This window comes from Poecilia formosa, unplaced genomic scaffold (assembly GCF_000485575.1).
Source record: "Poecilia formosa unplaced genomic scaffold, Poecilia_formosa-5.1.2 Scaffold805, whole genome shotgun sequence".
Taxonomy (NCBI): domain Eukaryota; kingdom Metazoa; phylum Chordata; class Actinopteri; order Cyprinodontiformes; family Poeciliidae; genus Poecilia; species Poecilia formosa.
The window spans coordinates 71287-83200 of NW_006800744.1; the positions used below are offsets into that span (position 1 = coordinate 71287).

At 36.9% G+C, this 11914-nt stretch overlaps 1 protein-coding gene across 1 annotated transcript in view; it reads right to left on the reverse strand.

The window, feature by feature from the left end:
- tdrd12 (tudor domain containing 12) overlaps positions 1-11914 on the reverse strand; it is a 72033-nt gene that overhangs the window by 59166 nt on the left and 953 nt on the right. Inside the window, exons 3-14 of the mRNA XM_007543363.2 lie at positions 10595-10759; positions 8360-8496; positions 8101-8220; positions 7942-7997; positions 7766-7851; positions 6731-6905; positions 4335-4399; positions 3771-3871; positions 2799-2864; positions 2652-2703; positions 1921-1992; positions 1020-1126 (exon numbers count right to left, since the gene is read on the reverse strand). Coding sequence (XP_007543425.1) covers positions 1020-1126; positions 1921-1992; positions 2652-2703; positions 2799-2864; positions 3771-3871; positions 4335-4399; positions 6731-6905; positions 7766-7851; positions 7942-7997; positions 8101-8220; positions 8360-8496; positions 10595-10759 — 1202 coding nt within the window. The remainder of the gene's footprint in view (positions 1-1019; positions 1127-1920; positions 1993-2651; positions 2704-2798; positions 2865-3770; positions 3872-4334; positions 4400-6730; positions 6906-7765; positions 7852-7941; positions 7998-8100; positions 8221-8359; positions 8497-10594; positions 10760-11914) is intronic.

Sequence of the window (11914 nt, forward strand, 5' to 3'; positions counted from 1 at the left end):
AAATAAATGTGACTGGCCATGGCAAAAGCGTGAAGGGGCGTTTTGAGTTATTTACAGATTGTCAAAGTGTGGATTGTGAGCTTTCCAATTATGTCAAACACATGGTAATAATGAACAAAATATGGCCGTTTGAATGTTGGCACTCATAAAACGAGATTTCAGAGAACTGAGTTCTGAAAATCTCTCTCCAAACCTGCTGAACAACATGAGGTTGTTAACAAAGGCTGTTAATTTACATTACCAGCCTGAAGCTAACGGTGGGACGTATGGCCGAACCAAATTTTCAGGATCCAACAACTTTAAAAAGAGTCCCTAAAATGATCAATTTTTGAACATGTACATTTTTCTAACAAGTCAATTTATCTCTAATACAGTTTTTGAAAATAAAAAAAAAAGTTGAATCATCTCCATTATGTAGCATTAAAATTTGTTCAAAATACAATAATTGATAAATATAAATTGTCTATGTTATTCTTTACTGTAATTGTGTGCATTAATGTCCTTTTAGGGCTATTTGTAATTTAAAAGCATAATAAAAGAAAATACAGTAATTTATCAATATAAATTATCTTTGTTATTCTTTACTGTAAATGTTATGTGCATTAATGTCCTTTTAGGGCTATTTGTAATTTAAAAACATAATAAAAGAAAGATACACTTGAACTGCTTTGGCAGAAAGAAAGATGCTCTTCTGCAACAAATATGCAGAAAATATTTTCAAAGCTTATCCAAACATTTCTATCAATTGTATTTATTTATTGTATCAATTTGCAGATTGAATTACCTTAAATTAAGTAAAAACAATTGATGTGTTTGAAACAATTGATATTGATGTGTGCAGAGCATTATAAGTAAGCTTACTTATAATGCTCTGCATACATCAATAGCATGTGTGCAGAGCATTATAAGTAAGCTTACTTATAATGCTCTGCATACATCAATAAGACTGTAAATGTAAAAACAAAAATAAAAACAAAGAACAGCTCTCACTAACTGATAAGAATAATAAGAATGGCTACTTAGTTTCTGAGAACATGCTGGCAGCATCCTGCTCTTGTTCAGTGCCAGTTTCAGACAGTTCAGTTATCTCAGGTTGACAGTTGTTCAGGTCATCATTCTTCTCCACCTGCAAGAGAGACAAACCAACCAAACCTAACTCTTCTAACAGCACAAGCTTTGAGTAAACATGATTCAACATATTAGTGCGGGAAAGAAACTCCCAGAACTGTCAAAAGTATGAAGGATAAGAAAAATTCTATCCAAATGGTATGGTGTTCCTGAGTCAGTACCTGGGTCAACTTCAATGAGGTTTGTATCAATAAACTGAAGTTTGAACATGCAGGATGCTGGTGCAAAAAGAAAAGTGCTGGCTTTACTATATTCAGTGCCAATTTAAAATTTACTGGGGGGGGAATTGCTTAAAGGGGCATTATTATGTAAAATTGACTTTTTGAGCTTTGCATTATGTTATGTTATTCCCTCATCAAAAATATATCCCTTGATTCTTTCATGCATGTTTGAGAAATCCTTTAATTTCCCAACCAGGCACTTTGAGCTGTGCAAAGTGCCTGGTTGGACCTAGCACCACTTTCAAGCTGCAGTGTTCAAGCTTCCGAACTTCTGCCTCACAGAGCAGCCGTCCCCTCAGCTCCTTCACACTCACCAGCAGCAAATAGTAAAGACCTGGTGGAACTGTTGAAAAATAAATAAAAATGTCTAAATGCAAACTACACTTGACCTTCTGTCTGTGCTACCTATAGAGAAGAAAAATCAGATAAGAAAAAAATAAGAAAAAAATCAGAGAATAAAATATTTTCGAGTGTGAAAGAGCACTTCTGAAATATCTGTAAAAACTTTTTTTAACAGAATTTTTATCAGGCCATATTATCTTTTTCTCAGCAAGTTAAAATCTCTCTTTACCTGTGAAGATCCTGTGTCATCACCCCTACATCTGGCCTCTGGTCTGACGTCTCCTTCCTGGCTTTGCTCTTTCTATTGAGGCAATAAGGATTTATTTTAAATGAGGGAAGAACAGTAATCCCAACTTCTGTACTTAAATTAAAGATGGTTTATTCCTGGCACTAAATAGCAAAATATGTTAGGCAACAACATCCTTTTAGTCTTCTTCTTAGTCTTAACATAATAAACTAGGATATAATTATTAGTGACCATTTAGCTAACATTATTTGCCTGCAACAGCCTTTCTCAACTTACTGAATTTGTTGGGAGGAAAACTATGAAGTTTTTTTTTTTTTTTTTCCTTTTGCTGGCTCTGCCAGATTGTTGAACAGGACACACACCATGGTCAGAATTCACACCTGGATCTGTACAAATCTGTATGTCCACCAACCACATCGAAACATCAGTTTTCTCTTGATGCTCACTTTTACAATTGTCTTTGCGAATCAGAATTCCCACCTGGGACTTGGGATGTAAACAATGTTGAAATACTTCAGAGTTTTACAATTAGATTTTTGAAAGAATTTTCTATTTTGGTTAAATCTTTTAATCCATTTTTATTAAATTCATACTTAATTATCCAGACATCTTTTAATTATAACTGTAGAATGCCTCAAGGAAAGTTAACATCTTGATCAATTCCTAAAATTAAATATAAATATAATATAATTGAGATTTTTAAGTGATCTCACGTCCATGTCTCCCAGTTGATTGCCTCTGCCAGGATTTAGAAACTTCAAGAACCTGCACAAGAGAAAGGTTCTTACCAATAAGTCAGGAAAGAATCTATTGTCATGTTCAGCAAATGACATATGCAAGTGTAAAATGCTCAACCTCACCTGAACAGACCAAGGCTTTTAGTTAGCGCTGAAGCAAGAGAGAAGTCAGTTTCCTCTGAGGAATCACTGAAAAAGGAGGTCAGTTTATGTCATTATGGTATTAAAGTCTTTTAAATTCCTGTTACAGAATCATGTTACTAACAGATTCAAGAACTAAGATATTACAAAGCTGGTGGAACAGCTTAGAAAAACTATCAAATAAACATCCAGATCCACAATAATTAAGACACACACAAACACATTAACACACACATGAGAAAAGGTGGGACGTGCCTGGAACCCCTCACCAGGGAGGCATCCAGGAGGTATCCTTACCAGATGCCCGAGCCACATCAACTGGCTCCTCTAGATGTGGAGGAGCAGCGGCTCTACTCTGAGTCCCTCCCGGATGACCGAGCTTCTCACCCTATCTCTAAGGGAGAGCCCAGCCACCCTGCGGAGGAAACTCATTTCAGCCACTTGTATCCAGGACCTCGTTCTTTCAGTCATGACCCAAAACTCATGACCATAGATGAGGTTGGGAACATAGATCAACCAGTAAATCAAGAGCTTTGCTGTTTAACTCAGCTCTCTCTTCACCACGACGGACCGGTACAGCACCCACTTCACGGCAGACACTGCGCCAATCCACCTGTCGATCTCCCACTCCTTTCTTCCCTCATTCGTGAACAAGAACCCCAGATACTTAAACTACTCCACTTGGAGCAGGACACCCCTCTTGACCCAGAGAAGGCACTCTACCCTTTTCCGGCTCAAGACCAGGGCCTCGGATTTGGAGGGACTGATCCTCATCCCAGCCGCTTCACAATCGGCTGCAAACCGCTCCAGTGAGAGCTGCAGATCACGGCTTGATGAAGCCAATAGGACCACATCATCCGCAAAAAGCAGAGAGGCAATCCTAAGGCCACCAAAACGGATCCCCTCAACACCTCGGCTGCGCCTGTTCAACTTTAACCTGCACAAATTACTTACCTCTCTGCCCCTGAAGCTTTTGGGCCGTGCTTGGTTTGGTTGTTAAAGAACATTGGTTCTTCAGTATTCTCTGATCTGCTGCCTTCCTCAGGGATTTGACTCTAAGGGGATTAGAACATCTGAAATCAGCTTTTTCAGAAGGTAGTATTAAGAAACACATTACTGGCAGCTTCATCAGTCAGGAAGTTCAGATGACCACAGTTCTTTACTTAAAGTCAGTCACTAAACCAAGCAGGATGGGGAGTTCCTCTTTTTCTTAAACTGGAAAACAAATATAAGGTCAATTTAGTGATTTCTTTTAAAGTGTCTTTGGAAACAAACATGTTTCACAAAACATGTATTGTTTTGTTTTGCGCTCCTTGAGGGCTTGCATAGGGCATGTGCTGGAGGTGGTGAATAGAACATTTCCACTGGCTTTACATCATCTGTGACATACGTACTATTGCAATTAATGTGTGATGAGACCGTTCACAAGACAAACATTTCTTTAAAATAAGATGTAATAGTAGGTATCACTTGGTAGGAGTTGCTACTTTAAAGCAGAAAGTGCACAGAGTACTAAACCTGAGGTAGCGAGGGAGTTGTCAGCCAGTCGCTTGCCTCTGAAGTACCAGGACTCTCTGATGAGCCTGAGGGTAAGAACAGATCAGTCAGTGACTTTGACTGGGATACAAAACAATTTTACTTAATCATCTTTAGAACAGATACTTCAAACCTGCAGTAGATGTCTTTTATAAAAAAATATGTGTTTTACATATTTGTTAACCGTCACTGTGTATAATATAATAAAAATCAAGCTGCTTTGCTTCCTCTGTGCCATCTGCAGAAATACACTGCTTTGGTTCAGAAACAACCAATCACAGCCTGGAAGAAGGCATTAGCACATTCACTTATGCTGCTCACACCTTTCCCTGCACAAGCTCAAGATTGCTGTTTTACTGCAGCTGTGCTACAGGTGGAGAAACAACCTAAAGTTACAGGAATACTGTTCAGCCACCGTCATCGGTGGCCATGCTAACTAGTCTGTGCATTCACGACCGGCTCCACTGTGGAGGACAGTACTCAATTTATTCACTCAATTTAACAAAGCATATTCTATTACAACATTTACTCTACATGAGTGAAAAGGGAGAAGGAACAAGAAACATCTTGTATAAACGTTCCCCTTTCTCAATAATTTTTTTTTCATGGCCCCGTACTGCACCTTTAAGTTGTGTAGCAGCATTGATGATATGGTTCTATGCTTCCCAGACATTAGATATCTTATAACACTGAGTTACAAAAAATATATATTTTGGAAGCTGTCTATGTTTTTTCAACTGAATTGGGATTAGTTTGCACCGTTGAACCAATAAATGACATCCATTTTTCTCAATCAGGTTTTTATTCTAAATTCCGTTAGAGAAATCTGATCTTCTGACTAAATTGATAAAATTTTTGTGACATTATCAGTTCATTTCTGTTAATATATCTCATCCAAAAATGTTTTAGGGGAAAAAATGGTTTTCTAACAGAATGTATTAATTAAATGTTACAAACTTGGATTTTTGTAAATTGTATAATAAACACTGATAAGGGTAAGTACATGTGAATTGAACATTACGGCTTGATTGTGTAAAATTCTCAGTCTCTTTTCTGTCCTGATGGAATCTCTGCTCCTGCTCATCACTCATTGATCAGATTCTCAGGAAACCGGTCCAGATGTGAGAACAAGTCATGCATTTGATGCTCATGTTGCTCCATAGTTCAGAAAGTTGACCTGATTGAGCAAAACCAAAGTGATTTTTGGATTCAGCTCATAAAATAATCCTAAGAACAGTTGTAAAACCCCAGACAATATTTTAGCTGTTGACCAGTGGAATCATCCCGGTGGACTTTTTATCAACTGATCCGCCAAATCTACTGATAAGGTAAACTGATGTTACTCAGCAGAACATATCAAGATCAAACATAACACCTTTTCTGTTAAATTGTAGACTTTCAATATCCTCTAAGATGGCATCCTTTTGAGCTGATATCATCACTTTCAATTCCAGTTTTTCTAAACTTTTAAAAAAAGTTTAGAAAAACTTAAAATAGGTCCCACTTTCTAGACTAGCTATTACCCCTTATCAATTCTCTGAGTTATTTTCATATTTTTAATAGTAAGCTCACTCTGACATGGAATCTTCCTACCAGTAAAAGAGATGAAACAAGAGGCCAACCTGCACATGCTTGGTTTCCTCAAAAACCCAGGGCTCCAGGACGCAACCAAGTATTGAGTGCATAGAAATGAACATGCTTTCCAAAAGCTTGGCATTTGTGTTTAAAGTCTATTTTTTTAATTGTCCTTTTGTTATATTCTATTTTTTTTTGAGACACTACATATTCTTCATTACATTGTAAGCCAGAAATAGTTAAAATTCAAGAATCGCTCCAAATGTATTTTTTACTGCAGTGAGCCTCTATGTAGCCAAACTCCGTCAAGTATGGCATGGCACAGTTTTTATGCCATATTAGATTCATCGTGTTGATGCATTTTGACGTGCTTCACCCCACGTGCTTCAATTTTCCGCAGCAATACGCAAACTTCCCTATTCACTCAGTGTGTTATAGCTCCACACGACATCGCCTGGGTTTGTTGCTGCACATTTGTGCAGTGTGAAGAAAAGAGGAGACCAGCTGCACAGGCAGGCTGCGAAATGAGATGCAGGTGATCGGATTGTGTGATCGGCAACAAGAGACCTTGATCGGCGATCACCGATCATACACTTTTTTATGGAAATTGGCCGATTATGATCGGTGGCAGATAGATCAGCACACCTCTACTAGAAATTGTATTGCATTTTGTCTCCTTAAATGTATGAGTCATTTTTAAATTCAGAATTAGTATCATCTTTTTGATTGCCTATCTTTTAGTAAATGGGAAGCCTCTGAGAATTATTAATAATTCTGGTCTTTGCTCAGTAGAAGGGTCATACCTCCATGCTCACTGGGCGAATGCAGGTTTTGCTCCATCTGCTTGTCAGAGCATTTGGAAGCAGTCTGAGTTAGGATGCAGGGGGACAACATGAGAGGAAACCTGTCGCAGGCGTCCAGGCCACTGCTGCTGTAACATGCAAACCTATTGGCCACCAGGTCATCATTCACGCAGATCTGTAAAAGAAAGAAATATTATAAACTTCTTACCCCCCATATTATAAGCCTGGCTTGTAATATTCGTTATAATGAATATATAATAAAATGAATATCAAGAACAACAACTACAATGTGGATATGTAATAAAAAATACTAAGGCCAGGACTTTAACGTGTTAATTTTGATTAAATGATTATGTAGATTTTGACATGTTACAAAAGTTAACGCATTTAATAAAACTATTTTTTACAAACCAGTTTCAGTCAGAATTTTGTATTCATGAGTTTTTTTGGTACACCCATAAATCTGACACACAAGCGACAGCCTCCAAAAACAGCAATAGATGACAAAGTCAGTTCTCTTGTCCACAGACGGTTCATTTTTGCTTCAAAAGAACAATTTGACGGGACTCTGGAAAAGACTGTGTTCACTTGACTTGTGTTCAAGTTGTACCAAAAGGAGTTGACCCATCAGTGAAGTTATTCAAGCCTAAAATAGCATCTAAATGCACAACACGTTGCAGCAGCACAGACATCCCCAACGCTAACGTCAGCGTCAACAAAAACATTTCTAAAGAAGATCCAGGAATGATCAGGGCTTCCTGAAATACTTGAAAGCTAAATAGGTATAACAGCACTTCACACATGGGTGAATAACCTAATAGATTAAAAACAATTAAATGTCTTTGTTATTAACCTTATACACCTATTTATTCAATAATTAAGCAGCAAGTTTTTGAATTGAGAATGTAGCTTATTTTGTTGATATGTAGTTTTCAATCAAAACTACAATCACAATGTGATTGTGATTCATTACAGATGTTGCAATTAATAATACCCACCACTAAAAAAAATACATGTACTTATGACAAAGTTCACCTTGATGTTGCTGATGGTAAGATAAAGCTCAATGGAGGTAGAGTCCGACTCCAACTCATGCAACACAGCTTCTGTTTGGGTGGATGCTATGAGGAAAAATCAAACAATTGACAAAAACATTTTAGTACAAATATTAACATCTTATTATGATCATACTAAATTCTAATTCTTTTAACCTCGAAGCAAGTTGTGCAGGTAAAGAGTAGCCGAAAAGTCCCACTGTTTAGATGGTCTGCAGGAAAAAGCAACAGTAATAGTAATATAGGTTAAGTGAAACAGTCAACAATGAAGTGTCAAAAGTTTAAATATTAAATGAAAACAACTCAATGTCTCACTCAAGTTCTACTTTTTCTGCAAGAATAGATACTCGAAGGGTTATTGGTTGGATTCGTGCCAGATGGAACCTCCTCACCCAAAAAGGAAGCTGGAGGAACTTCTGTAATGGCACTCGTATTCTTGGTAGGAGACAAGAAACAAGAAAATACAATTTAACAATCAGCACAGCCCTTACACATCTGAGATTGTAACTGCTACTTACTTATGTAATAAGTAAGTTTCACTTTGAGCTGGGAACCAGAGCTATATTTGCCTTACTTGTCTAAGGAGACCACAATCATTTCTCCGTGGTCAACCAGGAAGCAAAAGGCTCGACAGCATGTTGGGTCGGTGATGACGGACCGCACCACAGCACGACACCATGACTTCTTGGCAGCCCAGTATACCACATACACCTGAGAGGTAAAACAGAAACACAAAATCACAGGACAAGTCAAAGTTGAGCTGTTTTGCAGCATTAAAACTTTGTTATATCTTCCTGACTACCAGGGAAAAAAATATTGTCCAATCACCATTTTTTTTAATTTCACAATCTTTGTAAGGCAATTAGAATACTGAAAAAAAATTTTTGGAAAAAAAGTTTTTATTTTTGAAATATATTGTGTCCACTACAGTGGACATCGGAATGCCATACATTTGAAACTGAGCCTTGATGGAAACCAGTTTGTCCCAAAGAAAATATCCAAACATCAACATAAGAATGAATTTCACATTGACAAAACTGAGCACTGTTGCCTAGCAAGAAGGTTCTGGGTTCGATTCCCAGTCCGGGGTCTTTCTGCATGGAGTTTGCATGTTCTCCCTGTGCGAGATGCAGGACAAAACAGAAGATAATTATAAATGTCCACTACAGAGGACAATTTTTCAACTTTTAAATACTATGATAAAATACAGTCAAAATAATTCATGGAATGTTTTAATATGCTGCTAAATAAGAGACATATTCTAAATAAGAAACTTATTTAGAAAAAGAAACTTATTTAGAATATGCCAACAAAATTTTAAACCAAAATTTGCACAATAAAAAGTATTACGCACTTACTTTGTCTCTTCCTATAAAATGTGCTTGTACTGATGGACGCCATTTTTCTGAATGAGGAAAAGGAAGGTACTAAAGTCCTCCCTTCACATTTGGTATCATTGAAAAGCCCTAAATGTCCTCTGTAGATACCAAAATAAATTAATTCAGTAGAATGCAATGGGTGGGAGATATTCAAGTTTACAAATGTCCTCTGCAGAGGACAAATTTGAACTACTGGTAGTCAGGAGGAAAATCATACAAATACCAAGATAAATAACTTCTTTACCGACAGTCCGTGTGGATTCACATCAAACAATTTAACATCAAGAATTCTATCATTAATTATTGCAAAAGCTGCTCAATATATTAGCCAAGCTTGCCCAAGTAAGGGTGAAAAACAAACTCAAAACATAATTCATCATTCAAACACAAAATAGCCTTTCAACTTTAACTTTCAGTGTAAACTGTGATTTAACTAGATGTTCTATTGATAAAACAACAGCAGAGTTCCCTCTCTATTTCATCCACTGCATTGAGGAGAACACACACCTCAATATATTATAAGCCTGGCAGGCCACCAGGCTTTACTTGCCCCCACCAGGCTGAGCATTGCTTGTTTTTATTTTAAAAAATTGTTTAAATTAAATCGATATTGAAAAAAGTGGATTGATAAATTCCCAACTATGTATTTACTGCCAACCTCCCTGTAGATTTGAGAAGTTTAGGATTAGCTGCAAGATGTCTTCATAAAAAAGAAAGGCTGAATGCAGTCAAAGGCCTGCTGATTCTGGCAAGTGACAAGTAATTTAGTCCTAGAGTCAAGATAAGAGGTGTAAGGCAGGCAGAGCTGCATACACATGCAGCTCTGCCTGCCTTACAAAAAACCACAGAATTTGCCCATTTTTGATCTTTGATCAAATGTCTTTTTGATCTGCAAATTAATTACTTAAAAAAATATACAATGCGATTTTCTGGAATTTTGTTTTAAATTCGATCACTCACAGTTGAAGAGTACCTATGATAAAAATTCAAGACTTCTAAATGCTTTGAAAGTGAGAAGATCTGCAAATCAACAGTGCATTTCCCCACTGTAGTGATATTGATAGTTTATACTGTCATTCTGCTAAAATTATATACTAACACAGTCCTGGTCTGACCATTCAAACGAACATACTTACAATATCACATTGCCATGCACATTTCACTGTGGTTGTAGTGTAAGAATTTTGAATGTTTTTAGATCGTCTTCAAGACGTTCAACAGTCAAAAAGACTTAAAAAGGTTTATATGAGAAATCATTACAGCAGAAATTTCTAATCTAGAATTTCTGATTAGAAATTCTAGATTTCTAGATTGTTTTTTGTTCCATCTGAACAAAAAACATGTTCAGATGGAAGAATTTAAGATCAAAAATATCCAAATCATAGCCAGCTCTAAATGTATCTGACAAAAAACTGTTAGGGTTTCAATACCTGTCCTTCCTCTAATGAAGTGGGTTTCAGTTGATGTAGATTTTGAGTGACATCGTGGTAGAAAAGGTTCATCTGAGCCTGGAGAATCGTGTAATGTTCTGTGGTCTCCACACTCCCATCTGCACCGCAAACAACCCGACCCCAGAGGCAAGATGGATTCTCAACCTTCAGAGGTCAGGAGAAACCAACACACAAATCATCTTTAAAACTCATACTTAGATATTTTAAGTGACCACAAGCTCTGTTAAATTGATAAATACTAGAAACGAAGTGGTTTTATGTTAATGGAACAGTATATTAGGCAAAGAAATGAATCAATATAGTTAATTTACATTATATTTATTTAAACACTGCCAAATCACAACAAATATCTCAAAACACTTTACAAAAAAAGTCTAAGTGGAGAAGAACTACAGCTGAAACCAGATGTTTAAACACACCAAAAAATTTAGACATTTTTCACTGTCTCAAGTTAAATCAGACTCCAAAAAAATCTCTTGTTCTATGTCAGTTAGAATTTCCAAAATTATTTCTATATGCTACATGCCACAATAATGAAAGATTATGTCAAATTTATTTGTTAATGTCTTTGATACAGAATGATGATCATCTTTTTAAACCATAAGGGAATGAGGGCATGGCTTTGAAAACTTCTGATAGGCTAACTAACACATTGGAGTTAATTGGAGGCACATTTGTGGATGCATGTTAAGGCCTCAGCTGGAACACACTGCTTTCTTGTTTGACACAATGGAGAAGGCAAAAGACATCAGCCAAGATATCAGGCAGAGAACTGTAAGCTCCAGCCTACAAAGCTGACCAAACCTATGCCTGTTCTTTTAGGAAGAAAGGGACAGAATTCCAGCAAACTATTATGAGAAGTTTGAGGAAGGAAACCCAAAACCTCTGACCCAAGCCATATAGTCCAAAGGCAATGTTACCATACTGAGGAAACTATGTAAACAAATATGGTGGGCACTGATACTGTGTTCAAAAGTCTTCAGTCTTCTCAAATCATAAAATGGATTTTCTGTAATTTGCCATAAATGTAGACTACTTCTGTGGTATTCAAATGATTTTTATAAATGCAGCCTCGTCCTTTAAAAATAAATGTAAAACCTCCCTCTTCTAAGCTACACATTTTTTAAAGGTTTTATTGGATGTAGTGATTTCATAGTTAATTGACAGGAAAGTGGGAAATGAGAGAAGGGGAAGACATGAGGCAAAGGTTGCCTGGTCGGGAATCGAACCTGCGACGGCCACGTCGAGGACTATGTGGGTTGTGCTTAACCCCTGCGCCACTATATATATATATATATA